The following is a 26,928-nucleotide window of genomic DNA, read 5'->3' on the forward strand; positions in this document are numbered from 1 at the left end:
TAAAATTACTACCTGATGTCATTTATGTCTTCATACATCTCTCCATCACTTCCTTGGCCCTATAAGAAAAATATGGCCTAGATACATTTGCAAAGACATGAAGAAAATGGACCTGCTATGTAAGCTTCATAAAAACTATATAAAAACATTTACAGCAAAATGTAAATACAAATTAAATAATTTAATCTTCCCAAACCAAGTTACTACGTTATTCAATCCCACTACTCTTTTTTTCTGATTTTGTTTGTACAGTACTACAGGTCTGAAGTTCGGGATTGTTGCAATCACACTAGCACATCTCTTAATCCAAAATGGATATTTTAAAGGCGTTGTTATTACTGGAAAGTCTTTTATCGGTGTTGATGATTGCACTGCCATGATGAAGATGCCAGGGTTAGCAGTAGTTAAACTGGAATGCTGGGGAATCTAAATAGAATACCAGAGACTGCTTTAGTCCTGATATAGCTAGGTACTTGAAGACATGATACAAACCTGTGCTTAACTGAAACAAGTGGTTTATTACTAGAATAGAACAGGGCCCTTGTTTCTGGAAAATTTCAGTGAAATGAAATATCAGTGGAAATAGAAGGGTGGTTTTTCTTTTTTTTAAAATTGTTTTTTGGTGTCTAGCCAGCTTTGATAATTAGTTCCAGTTTGCTCTGCTTACCTGGTTTTATTTCTGTCCTTCACAATAAGTAAGTGCTTCTACAATTTACTGTAAATATATACTGGATTCATTCTGCCATTAATTTTCTAATACGTTGAAGGGATTTTACTAAATTTGTAAGTTTGTGCTAAAAAGTATAGGTTTATTGTGAAGCATAGCACTTACCCCCTCTGTATTTCCATGACCTATATAACAAGAAATAAAAACAGGGTATTTATTTTTTGCTGTACAGAAAACAATTCTAGAATTAACTATTTACAAATTGCTAGTAATACCAGTGAAATTAGCTAAAAATATGTGCAGGCCTCTGGCTTTTAATGAGGGTATGAATGCCGTAAACCAGAAATATCTACAAAATAGTATATTTCAGCATGTATTTTTAAAAGTGGAAAATGTTTTAAAGATTCTTTCGTGACATTGATGAACTTACCTATGCCATTTGTTTACAAAATGCCTATTTATAAAAGAAAGTAATTGTTAAAACCTTAGTTAAACTGAATAGACCTCAAGTAACTTGCTCACACTAGCCCAACAGCTGAATAAGGGGGCCAAAGGCTGTTTTGCTGAGCCAGCCTCTACCCTGGGCTGCAGGAGAAGGATCTCTGTCAATCTCCTTACTCTGCAGGTAGTTAAGTCAGAAAAGAGCTTGGGCTCAGTTTCAGCTCCGCAGCCCACATTATGGCTGTACGGCACGGATGGCTAGCACACTAAAGGAAGCATACTGTGCCTGGCACAAACCAAGTCCTCTCGAGGAGAGATCAGAAGGCAGATTGAAATTCTTTGTGTTACAGTCTGCTTCCCTGGCTGCTCCTGGTACAATATAGGGACTCGCCGCCTGTTATTGAAGGCAGACCACAAAGCAGCATTAAAAGCACAGTCAACAATGTTTTTTTAATCAAGTATAAAACAATGCCTGCTTCACCAGAGCACACGACTTCAGCTCTGACAGAGCAGCATTCATTTTACTTTACATTTGAAAATCTGGTAATTTACGGTCCCAGCATTTTATTAACCCCCAAAAAGTAGGTAAGAGAGGAGATGTTTAAAACAGTTCCCAAGAGTCTGTCATATTAATTATAGAACAGTTAGTGTTATGAGACAGATATTTTTACTGATAAAACTGTAGAACCAGCATGATTAGCTACACAAGTCACTCATGAATGCAGTAATAATAATGATAAAAACAATAAATACAATATGCTTACAGCTTCATATAGCTGCTATTAATTAAAACGTATGCATCTTACCATGTGAAACAAATTCAACATCATCATAATTTTCTTCATTGTCTGGAGTTCTGTAAATATGAAAAAGAGGACATATGAAACCTATGAAGATGGTTTTATGATTGCATTTTCATTCAGCACTGTCCTGGTGCTTTTTCCAGCTATTTTATAGAATGGCTGGACAGTCTGTTGAGAGCTATATGCTACTCAAGTACCCATTAGATTCCCTAAATTGTTCTTCCTGACTGTGACTCTGTTTTCCGCATGGGGACACCTTGATCCTGAGTATAAAAGGAGAAAATGAGCCAAAGGCACTCAGATGCCATGGAGATGAGTGTGGTATGAAAAATATAATAGGCAGATGGGCTGACTGAGTGGAAAGAATCTGTTGGGCTTTTTAACCATCTTCACAGGTGCAGGCTTCTTACACAATGCACAACACAACGCCAGACTTTTGCCCAATGTTAAATATAGCTCTAAGACTTTTTCCTTGACTTGTAGAGCTTAAAGTCTAAACAAGGGAGAAGAAAAACAGTGGTATAAAGTTAGGCCAGGTCACAGGTCTTTGATGTTAGATTTAAAAGTGCTGTCAAACTGAGGGAAGCAGGAAATTGAGAATGTAACTAATAATAATATCAGGGTATTTTAACTTTATTAATAACTTATAATAGTTGAAAGAAAACTAGAGCTGACAGTCGTCATCAAAGAGGTGCAATCAAAGAAAGGACTTGAAAGCAGAAAGTGATCTTTTAAAATCAGCTTGATGGAGAAAGCACGGAGACAGGGTGGAAGGAAACGTGTCAGCACCCAGGCACACGTTTTCAGCCGAGAGGCAGGCAGGAAGGGGACAGCAGAAGCTCGATCTGGAGGTAAATCTCGCAGGTCCCTGAAGGCAAAGAGGACACACTCGGCTCCCAAGCGTTTGGCACGGAGGGTACCCAGGAGGGCTGGCTGCGGCCACTAGATGGGGCGGCGACGGCAGCGCCCCGCGGCCGCCGCCACAGCCCCGGGCACGGCGGCGGCAGCGGCAGCGGCAGCAACGCGGGACTGATGTTGTCACACCATCCGCAGCGAAGTACGGTGTGTGTGCTGGCACACACCTCTCCAACGCCTAATATATTCTCCCTGTCTGCCGCTTGCTGCTACTTGCAGTAACCGCTGGCCAGGGAGCAGCTCATTATTCAGGCTCAGCTTGTTTCCAGTCAGTTTTGACATTAGGGTGAAGTACTTTTAACTCCTCGTCGCTGGGAACTCTTCGTCGTGCCCTTTCGTACACAGCTGTTTGAAGAAAGATAAAGAAAGGAGCCCCATATGCCACAGAGGCTTCTCACTGCTATCACAGCAGGCCACGACGTGGCTCTTGGTGCAGTTTCACAACCAGCGTTGAGCACAGTGCCTCTGGCTTGCAAAGATGCTTCCTGGGGTATGGACTGATAGACCTGATCCTGCTGGGCATCTTCCCCCAGAAAAATGCAGGGGGAAGCTTCAGTTATTGATACAGCTGATTTTCTGTCAGTGGATGAAGTCTTTGAACCCTTCTGGATCAAAAAACCCTGTCGGATGCCTCTTGCCTCCTCCCTCCCCTTATGAATAGGGCAGAAAAAAAGTGTTATAGATAAGACAATTTAGGGAAACAACTGAATAGATGGAGGGTTCAAGCTATTAAAAACCAATTCCAAACAGGCCAGACACTGGGCAGGACAAGGAAAGTGGTGTGGGACCTCACTCCCCCAGAAACTTGCGACACCTCCAATCTTAATCTGCTGCTGCATGAGAAAAGTAATAGGCAGAAAAAGGTGAGAAAATAAAGACCTTGAGCTTTATGTTCACTTACATTGTTTCAGAGCTGGGCTTGATGTTTCTGGGAGGCAGACTGGGAGCTGCTAGGGACTGCAGGGCTGGGTGAGAGGCTGGTGGAGGAGGTGGCAACTGCGTAGCAGAGTGTGGTGGAGGTACAGGTGGGGGGAGTGCTGCTGAGGAAGGTGCTATCTGTTTCAAACCTTCATTTTTAGGGCCTGAAAAAGAAGCAGAACAGACTGAATTTACTGAGGAAGGAACCTCGCTGTTTACATGAAGTATTAGGATAAAATATCAGTGCTGCACACACCCCAGAGAAAATATATTTTATTGAACCTGCTTCTTAGATATATTTGGTGCCTTATCTTACCAGAATAGAGAGGCTCTGCCTACAGAAGTTCTTGACAATGTCTTTGCCAAGACATGAATAGGACACAAAAACATCAGTTCATCCGGTATATAAGCTCTTATGCTTTAAATTATCATTTAATTCTAAAATTTTCTTGAAAAGACCAGCTGCAGAGTTTCACATGAGCACTGAATTTCAAGGGAAGGGATGATTGGCATCGATGAAGAGGTGTACAGGTCTCTGTACATCTTCAAATACATTTGTAACGTGAGCTGTAAAAGGCTGGACTTAATTTTCTGGCAAGTCCGTACTAGAAAAGTGGCAGTTTGAGAAGCTGCACAGAAGCTACACCCTCAACAAACAGGTACAGCCTTAAAAACAAGATGATGCAGTGCATCACGCACAGAAGCCATTATTACATGAGTGGGCTGGTGTGCATGTGTGCTGAAATGAATTCATGCTCCGTGTACAAGCCACAACCAAACTATAGTAACCATTGCTTTGAGAGTTCACATTGAGAGAAGTTATTCAACGCAACCAAATGAAATGACTGTTTGGATGCCATGATGTTAAACCTAGAACTTTGTTTCAGATAACATGAGTGGATTAAAAGCTGGATTAAAAAAGTTGTCCCCAGCTGTATGGAGGGAAGTCCAACAAAATCTGAGGAAGAGGAGAGTGGAAGGAAAAAGCAAGTTCACAGTTCAGTTAAAACCAATTACAATTGAAAAGAACCCCTTTGTCTTCTGGAGATTTTCTTCAAGTTCACACCTGTACTGTGGAAATTAAAATCTTGCCAATAAAAAGAAACTTTCACCACGTTGGAAAAAAGTGGCTTAAACACAGCACAGCGACAAATATTTAATAACACTTAATATCAAGATTGAAAGTTATAAAAAACACTGAAAGAGCTTTCTTTAGCTGGTTGGGAGTCTGAAATTCTGTACCTGGGATAGACAGGACAACAGGAATTGATAACTATTAGAAGGACCTCTTGTGTCTCACAGAAATCAAAGCGAAATTACCGAGCTTTGACAGGTTTTCTGCTTACTTACAAGGAACTCAAAAATTTCTGGGTAAATTAGGCTTCATGGCTGCTTGGAAAAACTTTCCAACATACACGTCAACAACACTGCTTTTGAAACATATTAAGTTCCTCCATTACTTAAACAGCAAAACACTAAATGTTCCAACACTGCTGACTACACAGGTGAATTCTTTGGTGTTTTTGTTCAGGAACACTCAACTTGCAAAAGCATACCCTTATGCTTTAAGATATGCCAAGATTAAAGTTGTATGGTATGACATATCTTTCTATTCACATATCTTTCTATTCACATATCTTTCTGGCATTTTATTCAAAATTATAGGCTAAAAGTCAAGTGAAATAATCCTTTCACTTAGTACTGAGAAGGCTACAGCAGGGTTAGTGTGTGCCAGATGGAGAAACCCCAATGGAGAAGAGTGAGAGTAATTAGAGGCCTAGAAAACATGAATTCCTGGATATATTGAACAAATGGTGATTGTTTTGGGAAATATGATAAGACCAAGGGAGAAAAAAACCAAAACCATACATCTCTGGCAAAGAAGAAAGGGATAATTTTTTAAATTTTTTTTTCTTCATTTCCATGAAGGTGAAAAGCAATATGTCTAAAGGCCAGCAAAATTTGTTAGGTGCTTTCTAATACTGAAGGTAGAATTTCCATGGCTTGAGATCAATGTTGAAGAAATAGGATAAACTGATAGCATGATTAAGTTCTAGTACAGTTGTCCTTATCCTACACAGAGGGATGGACAAAACAACTTCTTTATGTCCCTTCCAATTCAATGATGACATCCTCTGTTGTCCTATATTTTATAAGACATCACCTTGAAAATACTTGCCTGAATATTGAGTCCAACAGCTAGAGATCTACTAAAGTATCGTTCTGGGTAAAACTTGTCTTCCAGAAAGATGTCCCACTTGTTTGAATATGGGAGAAAGGATGTACCACTACATTAACTTGTTAAGTTTGTTCGCTGTTGAAATCTGCACCTTGTTGTTTGCTAAGTTCATCTGGCTTCAGGTTCTATTACTTTTATTTCTACCTTTGCTTAATAGATCAAAAGCCTTTTAATAACCACTATTTTCTACCCATATTGGTATTGATACCACCAAACTTGACCAATATCTCAGATTTCTTTTTGATAACTTTAAAGAACCAACCTTTTTAATGTCATCTCAAGGCATTTGTTTTTTCAATCTAGCAATTAATTTGTAGCTATTTCTGTAACTCTGCAACTTTTCCAGCATTGTAAAAAATCTGGCACTGGAATTCTACACAGCATGCACTTGTCTGCCACATGCAGTGATGAAAAATACAAGTCATTCTTCATCTGGCCATATCTTTACTGGTTGCATCCAGGAGGTTTCAGTATTTTCTCTGATTACCATCCCTCCTCCTGTTTTGGAAGTGCAGATGCCTGAATATCAAACTAAGGCCCGTTAGCAAAAGGCTTTTCTTCAAAAACTTCGTAACTATATGAAGATTCCTTAAGGGTAAATCTGCAAGAATTTAGGGTTACAGGATGACAACCATTATGCATTAGACTTTTCTGCCACATCATTGTCCTTACTCAACTGTAGTGTTGTTTATGATGTCTAGATTTTTTCCCAAGGCATTACATTACCTCATTTCACAGGTATGATTTACACTCCTTCCTTCTACATGTATATTTGCATTTGAGTACAGACAAACTTTTTTAAAATGAGCCAAGATAACACATGATTGTGCTTTTGTTGTATCTGAGTCTCTGAGGACAGTGTGTTCACATTTAACTCTTCACAGTCTTTATTCATCCACAGACTTTGTCAGCTATAGTCTCTTATTGCTCTAAAATCCTTGATAAAGATGAATAACACTGACAATCTAAGCATATATCTGCCGTTGAATTCTTTTAAGCAGATTCTAACCAAATAAAGAAACCGGAAAGATTTTTTTCATAAAAGGTATGTTAATTGGTGTTAAATATACTCTCAAATTATTGTGTTTTAACAGGGAATCCTGTATCAGTTTTTTTCCGTGGTTATATTTATGTTGCCCTAGTACAGTGTTATGTATATACACAACATGCATACATGCATTATGTCATCATACAGCATTACTGCATTGTGATTAGTTTGTAAGACTAAGGTGAAAATTCTACCCAAGTTTCTGTGCATAATACTTCTTTCATCTGATGTCTCTTGAGAGCCAAGTCCAGGCAACAGGAAACTGAGCCAGGAAAGGACACCACACACATTTTAGATTCAGTGCTTATTTTTAAGTATAAGGGCTGAACAACCTGTCCCTTTTAATTTATGTACATTGCTGGAATCTAACAGTAACTAAATGGTCATCATAATAATCGAAACACTGCTTTTTTATTTTCTAAGTCTAACTGACTCTTCCATGCCTTTTGAGTTGTAGTTACCTACACTTACATTGACTGAAACTGATGTGGGTGTAAACTGCTTTAATTCTAATACTGAAAATAATGGGATGAGTTAGGTAGGAAGGTGACATTCAGCATGAAAAAGCTTTTATAATGAGGCCCACAGAGCCAAAACTATCATAATGTTTCAGTAGTGTTTTGTTTCCTATTTTAATGGAGCATTTCATTTTGACTCCAGTTCCATCTTTTTGTGTCTCGGAGACGTTTGGTGCTCTGAGAACATGGAAGAGCTCCGTGCAGGTAGTGGAACTGAAGTCACCTCTGGACACTCAGAACAAGAAGTGAAATTGAAACCACATCCTGGCTTCATATGCACCCAAAGCACACCCTTATCACAGGAAATGGTGTTAAGGACCATCATTGTGTGGTAGCTTTGACCACTAGCACCTCAGTTTCCAAATAGCCTCTCTTCTTGGGACTCTCAGCTTTTTCACATGTTGTGCCACATTGAGAAAATAGATGCAGAAACTGAAGCTCTTCACAAAGAAGTGAAAGAACAGATGAAAAGGAAAGAGTTCCACAAAACCTGTGCAGCTGTATAGCAGTTAAGAGAAACCTGCCATAAATACTGTCCATATAAAGTGCCAAATATCCCAAGCTGCTGCTTGTTGAATTAAACTTTAATTGCGCCCAGAGCTTCAGTGCATACAGCTGAACTGCACACAGAACACTGGAAACACTTCTCTTGTGATCTTGGCGAACTTTCTCAAACAACTTCCATACATGCAGTGACCAAAAGGTCACCTACATTCTTGGAGAATGTTTATTTATCAGGAAGTTCAGGACACTGAGGTTGCCTTGGTGTAAAACTTGCAATTTTGACCCTTGCCATTCCTGGTTTGTGAAAGAGAATTGATACCTCTTTGGTAGCTAACACAACATCTAGAGAAAGAACTAGCTATTTGGAATCCATGCGCTCTATGTAGTCAAAAGCAAGTTTCAGGGCAGGATGAGACAAAGATATCCATATTCTCACCTTGCTGAAATCTTCAGTGCTGTCCTGAGCTGCTGTGTTACTCTGTCCTGAGCTGCTAATACCAGAAATGTGTGGCAAACTGAAAGGAAATCCCAGCAGTGCCTACAGACCTTATTGGAGGAAAACATGCAACAAGCAGTATGCCGTAGGACAGGGATCTGATGGGAACCAGTAGTTTGGCCAAGGTCAGTTCTCCCTGGTCCTTTTCAAAACTGTAAAATAAGGTTGACTCATGTGCAAGGGTGATATGGGCTCCAATACTGTTAAAGCTGAAATGACATGTCTCTCTCTATCCCCTTCCTAAATGCCAGGGTATTTCACTGTTTGGAGGAGAGACTGGCACATAGATGAAGAACAGTATCTAGTTATCAACCTGAGCAGAACAGATGCAGTCAAAACAAAAAAAAAAACAAAAACATTTTAGCCCTCACACCTGCAGTTCAACATCCATTGACTGAAAATACAAACTCTGATGATCAATTCAACCTGTACTGCACTAGAATGTGATTACTCGGTAGAAAGCTTTTAACTGTCAACAATGACAAATAATAATTTTGATAATCTCCCTTGAAGTAGGAAACTATACCATCCTAGTAGCGGGTGGTCTGCTTCAGCTATTCATATTTTTCTCACACCTTGGCTGGACCGGAGCAGTAACATATGCCTGCTATCAAAGTCAATAGTGCTTAAAAAATTCCACTGAGCTCAGAACAGTTGTGTTGCATCTGATCAGCAACACATTCTCTTGCAAATGCATTAGGCTGGCCTCCAACCTCTATGCAGTTCAGACTTAACCGCAAAGGCAACTCTGAATTATGTTTAAGGTGTCAGGCTGTAGCATCTAAGCCATCCATTGCCTTGACCCAGGAATGTCTAGTCCAAGATTGCATACTAAACAAAACTGGAACTGAACAGCAATGCATATCACACTACCTTCCATTTCAAGTTCACTCTGATTTCATCTACTTCACCAATATATACATGTGCAAGAAAATCCCTTCCTTAACAAGGCAATCTCTTGCATGTACAGGGGAAAACCATTTTTTACACTTCATATCCTAAAAAGTAGACCATTTCCCTCTTTCTTTGTCCTTTACCAAGACCTTGTTCCCTTTGACCCCTGATGCAGTGAGCTACTGATGGGGTGCCAACCCCTTCTGCTTTTAGTAACATGAAGAAAACCTGACAATGATCAGCTACTGCAAGGAGACTCCAAACATTCTGCAGGAAAAAGTGCCTGCAATTTTAAATTTCTTAATGAATTTATTTAGTTTTTATAAAAAAGGACCTCAGCATTTTTTAAGCAGTTACATAATCAAAAGTTTTGCATTTTGAAAGAAGCATCCTTTTGTAAAACAAAATGTTTTTGAGCTACTCTGCAAACGCAACGTCAGTTTTCAGTTTTCTGCAAAACACTTCACCTTTTCTACATACAAGATCTGGGAAGCTTTCTGGGTTTTACAGAGGGCTTGCTAAGAAACTGCAACAACATCTGCAGCAGCTGATCACCCACTTCCTACTTTATTCATTATGTGCAGAGAGCTGTTCTCTGCTCCGCTTCCCTAACCTGCATATTCACTTAGGTACAAGCCATGGTTTCAGGTTTCATAATGATGCTGCTTTGGAGCTGCTCAAAATAGGCAGGTAAACACACAACTTTACTGAAGCTCGGTGCGTTTGATTATGCTGTTGTCCCACATACCATAAGAAGAGAGGCACAAAGATTATTGAAGACATTACTCACACCTTGAAAACAAAGACCATGGAAGGTTCTTGATTATTGCCCTCCTCAAGCCCAGACTCCACTTTAAGAAATGCCTGGGTATGCTCTTTTCTTTTGTTCTCCTGTCTCCTGATTCTATTTCCAGTTTGATGGTAAAGCTGTTTTTTCAGCTTTGTACAAAGGACATCATGTCCAAAAAATGGGGGAGTTTTGAGGAAGGGAAAAGAGGAAAATGGAGACCTAGTACAAGTTTCCATCCATTTTAAGACTACTTTGCTGATCACTGCTCATACATCATGAAAAACACGATCAGAGCAGATGGATAATTTGTTCTTTTTAAAGCAGAACTTCTTATTGATCTCAACTGGGAAATTTTGTTTCCAGAGCAGATGCATAGACTACCTCAAGGGTATTTCACGTAACACTTAACACCTATTCAATGCCTTATTTTCTCTAAATGGCATAGAGATGATATACTAAGTCCCAGACCACATATGTGTTAGATGGTTTTTCCCCTTCTGTGTGAGAATGTAGGGAAAAAACAGATAAAGGATAAACAACACTTGAAAGTGAGCATCTACAGCTACATTTAAGATTGACAGCTGAAAATTATTAAGCATGCACGTAATCTTACTCCTAAAATAAAATCCACAGGTTTCATCCAAAGTACTTTGGTATGTAAAAGCTTGCGGGACTGAGGCTTATGGTGACTAAATATGATGTTAGATATTCAGAACGCTTCATCTGGGCAGTGCTGACTTGCATAAGGAAAGGGATTTCTAACTGCAGGTGTGTAATCATACACAGAAGCCTACCCTTATCTAAAAGGGAACATAAAAATTGAAATATAGGTGAAACTTTCCATTGTCTTTTCAAAAGGCCTAATGTTTACTTCTTTTTTTAATAAGAAATATTTCTAAACATGAGCCAGTTAGTTTTATATTGCATGGTATCATTTCGTGTGCAAGAAAAAAGCAATTGGAAGTATTCAGAGATGGAGGACATATAAGATAACAATAGTTTAAAATAAATCATCAGTAAATCATTCCAATTGAAAAAGAAGGCAAAAGAAAATGTGTAGAATGATGGAAAGGCAAGCAAAAAAAAAAATATACTGAAAGAAATTTACTTAAAATATGACTATTTCCCGAACCAACAAATTGATGAAGGGGTTGATAATTTCATAAACCAGTTGCTCAATCTGAAAAATAATTACATCATACATAGCATGCAATTCTAGTTAGATTTTAATTATAGGAATATAAACATTGATATATAAAACATAACTTGCATAAAAAATTCCCATGCAACAAAGTCTTGCATTCAAATAGCGGGGTTTTGCACATTTTCTCTTCAGGATCTGCATTCAGGATCTGGATCATTGTTCTAAATGCACATATTTTAGGAGGGTTCGGTTTTGAGTGGAAACCGATGATCTCAGAGATGTTCATTAATAAAATTAACATTTTAGGGTAAAATTAATTGTTAGTATACTGTTTCAAAAGCTTCCTATCATTTTTACTACAAAATGTTTTATATTTTTTTTGTCTCTGTTAGTATTGAATATTTAATTCAGTATTCGATAATTCGGATCAAAACTTTCAGGAATGACTGGCTGTTTCTTCTAATGAACTATTTGGATGACTAATTTAATTAGTCAACTTATTAACTTGTGCATTGTTACCCATGTAATGCAAACAAATTAAGAAGATTCATTAAAAGTGTTTCCTCCTGTGAGCCAAAATAGGTCTAGGAAAAAAAAAAGGTGGAAATGCTTGCTCTAATATTGTATATATTGTCTCAAACGCAAACATTATGCATGCTGTGTAGGTTTTACATCTGTGAGCCACTAAGGATATATTATTTAAACAGTACAGAGAAATGAAGACTTCCCAACTCAAAAAGAAATTTCAGTATGTATCAGACTTCAAATATGAGAAAAATATATGCCAAACATTCTTGTAATTATGAGTAAACAGACTACAAAGCATTTTTTTTAGCTAGCTGAACACAAGACCTTTTAGGGCTCAAGATTGATTGTCCAGTAATGGTACCAGCAACATGTGCAGAAATTCATCACCAGAATATTTTTCTATATCTGGGAAAAAAGAGTTTTTTCCAGCTTTACCAGAAAGCTGTCTATAAAGTAATGCCGGATACACTTCATTGCTGCAATTAGTTGCAAAACAGATTTTCAGCAAAATATGTAGCAACTTAAGGAATGGGAGACTTTCAGCCAGCTCATATCATTCTTATTGAGCTCTAAATTACAATTATTAATATAATTTATATTCACATTATCTGCTGGGATATAGACAGGTTTCAGAATACTTGCGGCTCTGGTACAGCAGAGCTACTTGTGTAATGTAATGCAATCTAATGATAAAGGTTCGTCGAGAGTGTTTCGTCATGTGAATCAAAATAGGTGTAGGAAATAAGATTTCAAAAACTAGAGAAAGATAACATAATTAAGCAGATAATTATTCAGTTCCATCAGTTTTACTGTTCTTCTCTCTAGCAATTTCCTTTCTGTCACATTCCATGATAAAGTCATAGCTGTTTTTTTATTTCCTCCTTATAAATTCTCCTTTCTAACTGGTTAGAGTTAGAGTTTTCTCAACACTCCTTCACAAAGACTCCTTTTGTGTGTGGTGTAATCCCAAAGACATTGTGTTAAGCCCATCCAGCACTGACCCTGCTGGAGGGTGGACACTGATTTCTAACATAACAGGTCATGCATTTCATTCAGTCTTTTGCAGAAGTCCAGATCTATTGAGAGAGTATATCAGGCATATACTTTGATTCAAAACAGAAGCGGTCTCAAAACAATTCAAACTGCATGTCAATGGCTATTTGGAACTGCTAGTAAGTGTTCGTTGAGGCCTACTCAACAGAGTTAACAGGTGCATTGGCATGCTTTATTTTCAGAGTCCTAAATTCTACCTCTTAGATTCTGGTCTCCGCTCAGGAATTATTATAGCTGACTCAATGGGATTGAGCATAACCAACTGCAGGAATTACTCTAGAATTCATACGTAGACTATAACAAGTGTCTACATGAGAAAAATTTATTTCTATGCCTCTATACTATGATATAACCAACCCATATCTTATTGTTATTTTTACTAGAATCAGATCATCTGGAAGGAAACAAGTCTGACACATAAGGCCTAATAAACAAATATGGAGATATTTAGGGGAAGATCTAAGAATGTGGCAATAGTGGATGTTGTGACAATTCACAACTGAGAACTGCCCTTTTGTGGCTTACTGACGGATACGTTTTATTCCTTTTTAACTAAAAATATACATTAAGTTATTTGAAAGATATTGCAGACTGTTGTAGCTAAGGAAATAGTAAAGAGTAAAGAGTTTAAATACTAATTTGCAGCGGGTTTTTTGTGTACTTTTTCTTCCCAATGCACAACACAGAAAGTTGTACCTGGAACAATCGTCTGCAGGCAAATAATAAATATTGGTTTACCCCAAGAATTATTTTATCTATAACTTGGGTTAGATCTCTCTGTTTCCTTAGGTAGGTAAATAACTTGCCTCATTCATATTTCCATCAGAATGGTTGCATTCATTTTTAAACTGCAGTGATTTATCTTTTTTCAGTGCTGTAAGCCATGGTAGCAGTTTAATTTGTAGTCTTGTCCACATGTTTTAGCAGAATTCTATGGTGAATCCTTGGCCAATTAAAGGTAATGCTTTGAAAACTTCAGTCTGGCAGGGTTTCCTCCATAGCATTAATATTCTTTGCTGTGGAGGCTCTTAAAAAAACTGAAAAAAATTTCTGATGGAAGCAAACTGAAAGCACTTGTCCATTCTTTGTTTATTGAAAAAATTTAGTCTTACATGCATATTCTATAGTTATAGTGCATGTATTTATAGCTGGAGAATGAAGATGTGAACAAAAAGACTAAGGGAAATTTAATTCAACTGGTCTTTTGGAACATACAGGTTTAACTGTTGAAAGATGGCCAAAGAAATAATATTGAAATTAGAAAGGAATTCAAACCTCTTTTTTGAAACTGACCTTATACCAATCCCATGAGCAAGACAACTCCTTTGAGGTCAGAACCACATAGGTGATGTCATTGCACTTGTACCAAACTATGTACATTGTCTGGGATTATACACTGCAGTGTGATTTTCATGATAAATGCACAACTTTGACTCTGTTTCAGCTGAGCATCATTCTTCAGTTCTAGGAACTTCTAAAATTGATTCTCCTGCTTCTCAGAGGTGTAAAATATCTCCGTATAATCCTGCTGAAAGAAGAATTGCTTACATTCTCTCACTTTCAGAGAAGGAGAAAGAGGAAACCTGAAAAGCTTTTACATTCATTTCCACTAAAACTACATACAACTACTTGTCCAGATTTTTAAGCAGATCCAGCAAAGTTAAGCTCTTGGGAGGTCTGTGATCATAATTTCAACTTCACTTCCATAGTTTTCAGGTAAGTGTATGGGAGACCAATAATAATAGACTTCAACAGCATAAAATCTAATAAAAGACTCGGTAAAAAGCCTTGAAAGTCTTCAAATTCCCACAAATATTCTCACTTCAATACATTTTTGATATTACTTAAAATCCAACATTTTAGCTATATATAGCAAAGTCCAGGCATTATGTTGCACATAGTTATCATGCTGTTCTGAAATTGCAATTTTGATACTTTCTCGAGCTGTACAGGGTTTTATGGGGTGCTGTAGTTCACCTGTGCAAACAAAGGCATCATATCATTTCACACAGCCACCCCAACCCCACCCTGAACAGTGTTGTTTGATATCATCACCTACTTCTAGTTTCATCTGACTTAGAAACAGATGATTTGGATCATGTTACAGTTATTTTTATCCCCTTACACCTTAATACTGAGCTGTTGTATAACTTTATCCAATCTAGCACTGCGGTAAAAAAAGAAAACCTGCATTGACCTTTTAAGTCCAGATTCTGCAGTAAACAGCTGTGACATCCTGTTATAAAAAAATCCCCTGTGCTTTAAAACTTTGGAAGCTGCTGTTTTGTTTTGCCATCAAGTAAGAGCAACAACTGACTGGTTCTAAGGGGCTTTGCAAAGACCGTTAAGACATTTACTGTCCTTGGGAGCGGTGCTTGGCTGTTAATTACTTTGCCAACAGCGTGTTGGGAGAACTTTAACAATGCACCTCAAATTTTAATTCCTCCTTTATCTCTGGTTGTTTTACCCAACTCAAATAGCCATGTCACTGTGTGGGTACACTATCCGTTACAGAACAGAACCTAAACAAGGACTGCAACCCTAACCCAAATTATAAATCATGAGAATTTTCTCACATTTTTTCTTTCCTCCTAGATTCAGTAGTTTCCTTCCGTTTCTCCAGGCAGAGCTCAAAATGTTCTCCCTAGCTGAACCCCTGGTGTTGATCGTTCACGAGGCACTCAGGGGTGTTTCGAATGCTTGGGACTCTGAGCCTTCAACTGACTTTATGTGGGTGGCCATCTGTACACACATGATCCCACTGAGGTCACCCCAGGTGCAGTTCTCCTCTGAAAGCAGCCGTACAGTTGTGGCCTCACAGGGAAAGCTGTCTGCAAAATTACTTCTTTTTTTCTAACAAAGGCCTGTTTGCACTTTGAGTGTTTATCAAAAAACAGTATCGTTAGTATTATTTTCTGACTCTAAAAAGCACATGCCTCTAATTGATTCTAAGCTGATGAAAATATGATCTACTCTTAGGGAAAATTGCTGTAATAGGACATCACACAGGAATTTTACCAGAGTGCCATGTATTCACAGGCCCAGGCAGGAATTTCTTAAATCCTGCCTTCACTGGAAAATAGTAATGCATCAATAAGCAAATTTTCCTCAGCAAGACACTCATGTCTACAGAAGTTTTATGAAGAAAAGTTTTTCCGGACCAGGTGAAAATTTCTAATCTAAAGCAAGGCCAATGCCAAACCAGCATCCCTTAGTATTCATGTAGGCATGGTGGACAGTTTAAATTCTTCTCCCACACATGACTATGACTGCTACATCTAAGGTAAGTCCCTCAGCCTCTAACATTTAAAGTTACGAAAAACCAGTAAAGCAGCTTTCATGTGAGAGGATAACAACCAAAGAAAAAGGGGTGAATTGATAGTTCTGAGAAAGCCGAGTTCAAATTCCTGATTTAAATCAGGCAATACAAGGTTTTCTGCACCCCAGGCAGAAGACCCTAACACAAGTATAACAACCGCCATGTGTGGAGTTTTTCTTTTCTCAAAGGACAACACAAAGACTAACTTTTGCCCTAGTATAGATCAAGACCTTTGAAGTTTAGATTTCATAAAGCTTTGTTGGATTGGAAAACCATTTCCATTTGCTTGTTCTTTTTACTCAGCACCTGAATCACAGCATCAAATTAAGTAGCTATGGCAAGCTGCTATTTATCAGGACAAAGTAATGAGCAGGAAGAATTTGTGCTGTGGGGGTGGCATCCTCCTGACAAGACTTTGATTCTTGAAATGACAGTTAAAGAAAAAAAAAAACAAAACGGTTCAGTATAACCGCCTTTCCAAAGTAGGTAGATTTTGTCGTTAGATGTTAACGTTCCAAGAAACCCAGCAGCGATGAATAATTTTGTTGAGCTGAAAACGAGTTTGTTCAGGATTCACTCTAGAACACCTGGTCTCTCCACCAAAACTGTTCTACAGAGAGTTCTGGCCATGAAGAAATGAGCTGCATTAACTAAAGCCAAACAGAACGCCAAGATGTACATGCCAGCTCTACAGCAGAAGGCTGAAGTTCAGGGCCACTATAAAGAGCTATGTACTGTTGTGGTTTCTAAATCTTTCAGTCTTGCCCTGACCCAAAGATTGTGAAATGGAAAAGACCATGTCTGACCCTTCAGTTCTGCTTAGGGTATTTTGCAACATGTTTGAGGAACGAGCCATGCCACCACACTGCGCAGCTGCATCCTTAGCTCATGTTCCCAGTGCCACTCATCCTGGCTGGTGGCTGCACTAGTGCTGGTTAGTGATAAAACTGGAGATCCTCCTTCTGGCAAAAGTTCAGCTGTTATCCTTACAGCCCTGTTCACAGTATTAATTTTAAATGTAAGGATAAATGTTTCTAACCCTCAGTTTTAAAAAGAATCAAAAAATGCCTTGTGTTTATAAATGCATGGGAACCAGGAAAAAAATATAACTGAATAAACAACAAATAAACAAATAAAATAATTCCTCCATTAATTACTGAAAAATAAAATAAAAATGTATTTTTAAAAAATTAATTGCAGTTTTGAGTGTTTCCAACCTTCGTCAGGACTTCTCAAATTTCTAACTGGCAAAGCTCTTACTGTTTCTGTTTAATCAAAACATTTGCTTGTGTTATTTGCTGAAAATGCTCCCTTTCCACTTTGAGACTGCTCTGGGCACTTAAGTAAAGCCAGTCATGCTGAACAGTGCTCTATGGAGAAGGGGCAGCTGCTCAGACTGTTGTATATTTGCCTATCTTTTTTAAACAGATACATGAATTTACACCACTTGAGGATCTGCCCTGATCATGGATTTCTGAGAGCATTTCCATAACTGTACGTTAACACAGGAAAATCAGAATCTAGCAGCTGACAAGGAAGTACATTTGATGTTATTGACACGCTTCTAATTTCTGAGCAGAATTAATAACAGAATATATAGTTGCATGCACACTGTGTTTTCAGTGTGGCTTTTTTTCTTTAGATAAAGTCAGCTCTGAGCTTTGTCATCCGGTCATAACCCCTTCGAATATCTGCTGTCTCAGGAAGACCAATCTCATGTGCATTCAAAACTGCTGAAGAACAAGCCATACTATATTGTAAATATGGGAGGCACAAGGACAAATTTTGTATCAATTATATTACATATATTACCTAATGTAATGTACATGCACAGTATGGAGTTATTTAGAGCATCTATCATCAGCTACATTAGGCATCTAGCATTAACGCTCTGAATCACAGCATTGGGCATCTCCCTTTCCCACTGACTACACTGAAAATTTTAGAGTCTAAGTCTGATCTGTATAATTAAATCTAAGAGAGATGGTTAAGGCAGACTAATGTAGGTGAAATGCCCCTCAATATCAGAAATTACTTCTCTGTGTGCATCAGCTGACACAATTAGTTACAATTATTTGAGTTAAAATTACTAAATGAGCTAAAAAAATAAATGTGAGGATTTAATATATTCTGTGCTTCCAGAGCTCAATGCAGACAGCAATGTATTAAGGGAAAAAAAAAAAAAACCAAACAAAAACCAACCAAAAAAAAACCGAAGAGAAAACCTCTAAACCATAAAAATTTAACGCAATACTAAATTTTTATTTCTCTTTGTTTCTCTCACGCACTGAGATCGGGAACAGACTTCCTCTGGACCCATACAACCTAAAACTCTGATTTTAAAAATGTGATCAGAATTTCTTAAGCAATCATAGTTCCTAGTATCTGGTCCAATAAGAAAACAGAAAAAGCTTCCTTCAGCTACTATAAAACTTGTAATAGAAATATGTCAATTGATATCACCCATTCCAGCTGGAGTAGATGATTTTAACTTTTTAGAATTATTAAAGAGTGCCTAAAAGTTTTGGAGGAAAACCTTAACCCAAAAGTTTAAAATACAGGCGATTTAAGGGAGAATTTAGGACATTCAGATCTGATCTCTGCTTCAAAGTAGTAACAGTGGATATGTGGGTCTAACTTTAGGGAACTACATTTTTATATGAGATTTTCAAGGGCGTATTTTAAGTGCGTCAGAAACAGCTTTTATCATTGTTGCAACTTGTCTTAAGCAGTGAAAGGAATCTGTTGAAGCAGAACTCTCCGGGAGTGGAGTCACAGCAATTTCTTCTTTTCACAGGGATTTATCTCCTCCCAGATATTTCAAATGTATTTACAGAAGCTCTCATCACAGACAAGACCATCTCAAATTTTACAGAAACCTAGTGACAAGCCTTAATGTCTGGATTACGACCATCAGAAAGTTCAGAGGCTAGGTTCTTCACAAAAATAATGAGGCAGAGCCTCAGGTGCTACTAAGTGCCACACTACTGAAGTCATGCAAACCTAACAGAAAACACTAAGTCCAGGAGTTGCTTTTGGAGTCTGGATTTGGATCTGGGTATAGAATCAATGCAGCTCCATGTGGGAACAATCAATTCTGTAATTTTGCACAGTATTCATCTTTCTAAACAAACTTTAGAATTCAGCAACTTATAGGGTCACACTGTGATTAGTCATTGTGAAAGGCAAAAAGGCCAAAAAAAAAAAAAAAAAGTGTGGTTACTACAGGTTGTAGTATATCATTTTGCTGGCCCTCAAGCTGTGCCCAGGAAGTTACTGTTGAGAACAGGACATGCAATATCAACATCTGATTTATAGGAAGTCAGGACTAAAATGTCTGTTGAGAAAAATACTTAAACTCCCTGACAAAAGTTATAGCTACATCTAAATAGTTTTGAAAAACAAATAAACCCAATAAGAAAGTATTAATCCTACACTTTATCACTGAGGCAGGGAGAATATAAATTTAATTTCTGTCCTGTACAGAAGAGACACAAGCAATAAGTTAGAGGTTTAAGGGACTGTCTGATGCACAAGTCTCAGTTATTTCTGAATAGAAGAGGGGACTCCACCTAAAATGGATAGATTATTAAATGTGTTAAAAAGCCAGTACCCAAGAAAGCAAATACAGAGAGGACTCACTATCTTTTGGGCTGCTCTTCTGGAACTTTTCCAGGTCCACATTGGGAGGTCTGCTGGGCTTCTGTGGGGGCTGTCCCAGTTTGAACAGCGGGGGCAAGGCTTTTCGCTTGGGGGTTCCTGAGGTCCTGTCCCCATTCTCGTTCTCTTGTGATCCACCTAATGGCCCTCCTGCAGCAAGAGCTGAGTTCGTCTTATGGAACTTAGGAGAAGCTGAACCTGATTCTTCCTGGATAATTTTGTTGAGAAAGATGTTCTTGGCAGCACTCATTCCCTTTTCTTCAGTCTTTTCATCCACGTTTTTTGGGATACCTTGAGATGGGCTGGACCTGTGAACAGTGGGCTTCAGAGCAATGTTAGAAGAATGACTGCCTGCAGCTTCTGCAACACAGTTACTATTTTCATCCATTTCCTTTGCCGCTTTAAATGAATGTATATTTGGTCTAGGGCCTGATAGTCCTTTTTGCAGAAAAGCATTCTTATTTGAAGTGTCTTCGTTGTGGGAGACCTCATGGTTTAGAGAAGGTTTCTGTGCAAGAGGTGGCTTAGAGACAGAAGGCTTGGGCTCATTTTCTTGTGTTGCAGACATAAACTTTTCCTTAGCTCCAGATAGTTTTGAAAATACTGGTTTTGCTTCAATCTCCTGTGGCACAAAATTTGAATTTGGTTTTGTTCCCAAAGGATTTTTTTCTTTCTCATGAGGAGCAGAGTTAAAGAACTTGTTCCCTGCAGGTTTTGGATACAGAGACTTTGGCTCTTCTTTTGCCAAGTCACTGGTTCTGGTGGAAGGTTTAGTGCATCCAGCTTTGCCATCGTTTTCTCTGTTGGTTGCCTGAAGCTGAACCCCAAACCTTTGTGCCACTGGTTTCAAATATGGGGGCTTTGGATCCTTCTCTGTTTTATCATCAGTTGAAGGCTTGGCTGCCACAGGAGGTTTAGGATGACCAGGTTTGTGAAAGGTATTGGGTCCTGAAGAAGAAGTTGCATTTCCTTGACCTGCAAATTTCTCAAGTGCTGCTTTCCTCGTCTGTAATCCTGTATGGATATGCTGTCCTGGGACTTTGAAGGGTCGACTAATACCAGAAACATCCTCTGTGGGGCTATTACCCGTGCTAAATTTCGCCATGAGTGACTTCACATCTGTCTTGCCATCCTGTAAGCATGAAGAAGAAAAAAAGAAAGAGCAGCAATGAGAAAGTCCCTGTTGCAATGTTCACACATACTGTACTTTAAAGGGTTTCCTGGTCTGAGGCTTGTAGTACTGCTGATTGGCTGTGGAGATATTGTAGCACATCTTCCTGTAGGGTTAGAGAAGCTGAGTATTTTGTTATAGACTTGCAGTGGTTATACAATGTTTCAAAATTTTCAGTGCAGGTACTGTCTTTAGAGAGTTGTCAGGCAGCTCCTTTTGGGCTATAATTTCTGTTTATTTGTGGAATTGGGAACTGAATGCCTAATAAATATAAGAAAATACATACTACTTTAATATGAATGTATCCTTAGAAATATGAGTGTCCTGTGGTGAGAAGCATAGACTAGAAACTGGATTATGTACCAGACTCATATTGTTCCTGCCAACTCTTTGGAGAACTGCAAGTTCCTTTGTGAAAACAGAAATTCTTCTTACTTGGGGTGTGTATATCATTTTTTCTTTCCCTTCTCAGCAATTTTCTTCCCTGCTGCTCCAACCCCCCCCCCTCACTTTGTCCTTGTTTCTCTTCTCCATTTTTAATCTGAAAAAAACTGTGCATGTGTAGATGGAAAATGAAAATATGTGGAGTAAAACAGAAAGAAATGACAATTAATACATGCAGATACTGTCCAAGATACTTAACTTCTTGTGGTGGTAGGGAGAGAAAGTTGAACAATTTCAAGTGGGTAACACCTAGCTTCATCTGAAAATGTTTTAATTGGTCAGCCCTACTCAATACCTTTCAGGACGAGCCTTTAGTATGAACTGAGAGCAAAAGCTCAATGCATTTTAATTCAGTATAATTAAAACACAGCACAGTGAAGGCTGGGGGCAAAGGAGAAATAACTGGTCCCACTGCACTGGGCTGGGGCCACTTTGGGTTCCAAGAGCCCTCTGTGGCAGGGAGTCCTTTCCCAGCCAGCACTGTCAGCCTGGGTGCAGCTACGGCAGATATGCTGGCGTATGTGATTCACAACTTGTTTAAGTAGGATCTGATTTATCTGTGAAAGTTAAAATGTAAGACTACTGGTATAAAGCAGGAATATTATAGCTAAGAAGGGCTCTGAATCATTTGTTTGGAAACAAAGGAGTATCACTACAAAGCACAATAAATAAAGGTCTGAAAAAAAATTTTAGAAAGAGGTTGAAGGATGAACTGTGTCTTCGCTCAACACAGTTCAATGGATGTTTAGTAATTTTTTTACTTTACTAACAAGAGCTTCTCAACTGGGGTTTTGCTCCTTTTGCCTTCCGTTTTATTGTATCATATTACATGAATTGCCTGTTATGTTGGAATAGTTTTACCTGTGAATACTGCAACTTAAAGCTAACCTTCCTACTCTTTCAGTATCACCAAGAAATTCACTCTTTCCAAACTGTTTGTATTATGCAACAAAGTTACTTACAATTAAGGCAGCCAAAAAAAGAGAGATGTATGAAGCTTATCCCCAGAGCACCACATTGTTATCTTTTTTGCACATATAGGGAAGGGAGGATGTACGCACTTACTATGGAGATTATCAGGTTTAAGCCATCTACTGCTGGTTGACTCATATGCACTCACATAAACACAGAATTACACTGCAGAGAGAAGTATATGTATCACTAATCATTCAAATAATTCAAGATTTCTCCCACAATACCTCACAAAGCACTGATTTTATCCACTTAAACAGAAAGTTAAGCTAATTGCAATGCTACAGAGAATAACTAAGCCTTTTGTCTCTGATCTCTGACTTTGTACCAATGCATGCTTTTTTTTAATCTTCTATAACAAAATCTAAACCATCAGAGATACTGTAACTTTACATCAGTGTCTCAAGTCTTCAGAACTTATACATTACAATTTGATCAGCAGTGTGGCCAACTCAGCAGCTCATTTCTGTCGATTTTGGGTCCTGCACCTGGGACAGGGCAATCCCAGGCACAAATACAGGTTGGGCAGAGAATGGCTGGAGAGCAGCCCTGAGGAGAAGGACTTTGGAGTGCTTGTGGATGAGAAGCTCAACATGAGCCGGCACTGCGCACTGGCAGCCCAGAAAGCCAACCGCATCCTGGGCTGCATCAAGAGAAGTGTGACCAGCAGGTCGCGGGAGGTGATTCTATCCCTCTACTCTGCTCTCATGAGACCCCACCTGGAGTACTGTGTCCAGCTTTGGAGTCCTCAACATAGGAAGGACATGGAGCCGTTGGAAAACGTCCAGCAGAGGGCCACAAAAATGATGAGGGGGCTGAGGCACCTCTCCTATGATGACAGACTGAGACAGTTGGGGTTTTTCAGCCTGGAGAAAAGAAGGCTCCAGGGAGACCTCATAGCAGCCTTCTACTATCTGAAGGGGGCCTACAGGAGAGATGGGGAGGGACTCTTTATTAGAGAGTGTAGCGATAGGATGAGGGGTAATGGTTTTAAATTGAAACAGGGCAGATTTAGATTAGATATTAGGAAGAAATTCTTTACTGTGAGGGTTGAGGCACTGGAACAGGTTGCCCAGGAAAGTTGTGGATGCCCATCCGTGGAGGTGTTCAAGGCCAGGCTGGATGGGGCTTTGAGCAACGTGGTCTAGTGGGAGGTGTCCCTGCCCATGGCAGGGGGGGTTGGAACTACGTGATCTTTAAGGTCCCTTCCAACCCTAACCATTCTATGTTTCTAGGAAAGTTACAACCTGAAAGGTCCCTTCTAACCTCGACAATTCTATGATTCTATGAATAAATTGTTTCTTCTGCTACCTCTTCCATTTGAAATTTAAGAAAACATACTGTGTCAAACTATAGTAACGTTCATATTCTGGACAAGAGACATTCAGCATAACAGACATTTGGAAAGCTGGAAATGTGACTTTGAAGAAACTTTTCTTGTTATGCTGTATAATTTCTGAGAAGTTTTCTACATCTTTGCAACAGCAAGATCAATGACATTCATACATGCTTTGAAATGCACTGAACCGTTCACTACTGCCGTGTTAGGACTACCAATGGATTTCTTTTAATAAATTTCCTTCCAGTACTGTGAACAAACCTTGCCTTAGTCATGTAGATTTACAAGCTCTTCAAGAGTAAAAAGCTTATGGGCATGTGGAAGGGTTTACAATCAGCAATGTAGTCTCTCTTGTTTACGTACTCACTTACGTGAGTAGTAAGTGGTAAAGGCAATACTAAGAATCAGAAAAGAGTAAGAAATCTTTCTACTTCTCTTTAACGTACATCACCAGATCCTGCTTTCATAAGCTATGGTATTCTAGAAGCCATATTGTGGACTCTAGTGCACAACCTGTCTGGACAGGTCAACAGATGGGGAACTGGGAAAAAAAAATCTTTTATTTGTGGCCCTGCTCATAGAGTAATCCCCACAGTTTCTGTTTCCCTTCACAGAAGTGTCAGCAGTTACCTATTCCATTAGCACATATAATAGGTTGTAAATCATGAAATGGGAACTTGAAAAGATTCTAAAGTGAGATTAAGTTCACACTACCCTTCCCCTCTAAAGGGCAAAGTGCCCGTGGGACAGAGGAGTCTCATGCAAGAAGTACGTAGATTATTTTCTGAACTTTCTCCTTGAGCTCTGTTGGGAAACAGTGCAAAATATTTTGTCTTTTCAGCTTCTGATTTGAACTGGAAGCAGCACATAAGGTGCACAGTAACATTTGCTTTGATATGAGATGGTTGCATTATTCAAATGTGTTTTCTCAAATCTAAAATATTACTCGGTTTTTAGTTCCTATGCCACAGATTCATCAAGAAGATTTGTATATGCAGTACTTCCCCAGCCTCCTACTGCCTTCAATAGAGACTCACACAGATACCAAGACACATTTGTACAGAATTCTGCAACAACTAGATCTTAATTACACCTCAGTGCAAACAAGTGAAATTCTCTATTATTTACAATATAACTGCACATTTCTGTACAGAAGTACAATGTAACGAGAACACAAGAAATATAAAGGTTCCAATTGTATTCTTCCTGAATTTACTGTGAATATTTCAGCCTCAACTAGCAGCCTGATCAAAAAACATTTGGGTTACTTTGGCACCAACATGTTTTCATTATTTGCTTTCCAGTCTCAGTGAAGCCAAAAGATCATTTGACTTCAACTTCCCCTTGTAGCTGCTCTTTCTTCAAACAGCAGCACTGGATCAATAAAAGGAATAGCAGATGTGTGTGCATATGACCCTTAATTAAGAGAATGAAATATATGTAACTGTTGATTGTGCAGTTCGTCAAAATACATGCAGATCTAATTTATAAAGGAAAAATATCTTTTAATTTCTCACCTATATATTTTTCCTTTCTATTTCCAAGTGATTGAGTCTAAACAACCCTTTTAAGAACTCATAATCTTTTAACAGAATCAGATCTTGATGAGTTTTCTAGAAAGTAGTAAAATAAAGATTATAAAGCCCTCCCTTTAAGAAGAAAAACGTGTATACTCATGACTTCTGTGACTGAAATAACCAGAGAAGCTGATAAACACTAAGGGAATTGAGCACTAACCCATGGACAGGATATAAGCAATAAGGAACTGGACAGAAAAAGCAAGGAAAATTACATATGAAAGTTGTAGAAAAATACAGATATGAAAATTATTTGGCAACTTTATAAAGGCCTCATTTAACTTTTCCCGAAGTTAATGGATTTGAGCGAGTTTAGCTGCTTGCAGAAGATGCTAGTGCCATTCTGAATTCATAATAAATTATTGTTTGGCTATTTCCTTTTCCAGACAGAGAGACTTCAGAATTATCATTATGCAACTTTCTTGTTTCCAGAAGAGATAAATAATTTCCAAGTTGCTTTTCTTCCACTTGAGTCTAGTTATAATTACTAGTTCAAGAAGACTCCCTTTAATAGTCAGTACAGCATTTGAAAAGTGGAGTTAAGGTGTTGCAATACTCTATACCTATGAATGTAGAAGGCAGCAGAAAGATAGTGTCTGCCCAAAGAAAAAGACTTGCTAATACAATGGTTGGTATACAAAAAAACCTGAGACCTCAGAAACTGAAAAATGAAAAGGCAGGCTATTCTGCTGTCTGGGTTTTTTTTTAAAGGGAGATCTCTAGGATGGAGGGGATAGACAGAAATCTAAGAGATTCCCTGGTGAGAGGCTGACAACCTTTATGTTATCCTGAGAGCATCTTTTCAAACATCCCTTTAACCCCAACGTGACAAAACCAGCATACACATGAGGACATGCAGTTGTCAAAATCAGATGAAACAGTGTTCCAGCTTGATCACACTGTATTGTGCCTTTTACATTGTGCGTTCCTCTACACCTTTATTGTCCCTCTCTTATCACTTTTTCTCATTTTTTACCTAATCATAAGACCAACTACATCATATTGCAGGAACATGAGAGGACAATATAATTCATCCACTCCAGGTCAGTTTGAGACCAGGACACGTGAAGGCATAGGACCTGGGCAGAACAGCCAGATAACACCCCAGGTTGGTCCCAAACTACTGCTGTCAGAGCCTATGCATGAGGCCAAAGCATCAATCCTTGCATGGCCTTCTCTTCATCCTATGTCCCAATAGTTCAACACAAGGTTTCACTTTTATTTTCCACCTTGATTTTGGTACATGTCTACATCCAAAATTAGAAAAATTATCAACCATTGCAACTCAGTCTTCAACAACAGAAGCCTGGCAGCTTTAATTTTCCACCAAGAACTTCTGTCCAATAAGAATAGATTAACTAATATCCCTTTCTGAAAAAGGATTATGATTTTTTTTTTTTTAACATGGATTTATATAAGCAGAGTTTTATGATACTTAATAATTTGGGCTTTTAAAACTATTTTTCTCATATGCTAATCAACAGCTTT

The 26,928-nt window shown here is 38.5% G+C and overlaps 1 protein-coding gene across 1 annotated transcript in view; it reads right to left on the bottom strand.

Moving 5' to 3' along the window:
• The window catches only part of FYB1 (FYN binding protein 1), a 68,369-nt gene that overhangs the window by 20,438 nt on the left and 21,003 nt on the right, over positions 1-26,928 (bottom strand). The window contains exons 2-6 of the mRNA XM_074166001.1: positions 19,920-21,069; positions 3,728-3,908; positions 1,915-1,964; positions 833-852; positions 13-59 (exon numbers count right to left, since the gene is read on the bottom strand). Of these exons, the coding sequence (XP_074022102.1) occupies positions 13-59; positions 833-852; positions 1,915-1,964; positions 3,728-3,908; positions 19,920-21,069 (1,448 nt within the window). The remainder of the gene's footprint in view (positions 1-12; positions 60-832; positions 853-1,914; positions 1,965-3,727; positions 3,909-19,919; positions 21,070-26,928) is intronic.

The sequence above is a fragment of the Numenius arquata genome, chromosome Z (assembly GCF_964106895.1).
Source record: "Numenius arquata chromosome Z, bNumArq3.hap1.1, whole genome shotgun sequence".
Taxonomy (NCBI): domain Eukaryota; kingdom Metazoa; phylum Chordata; class Aves; order Charadriiformes; family Scolopacidae; genus Numenius; species Numenius arquata.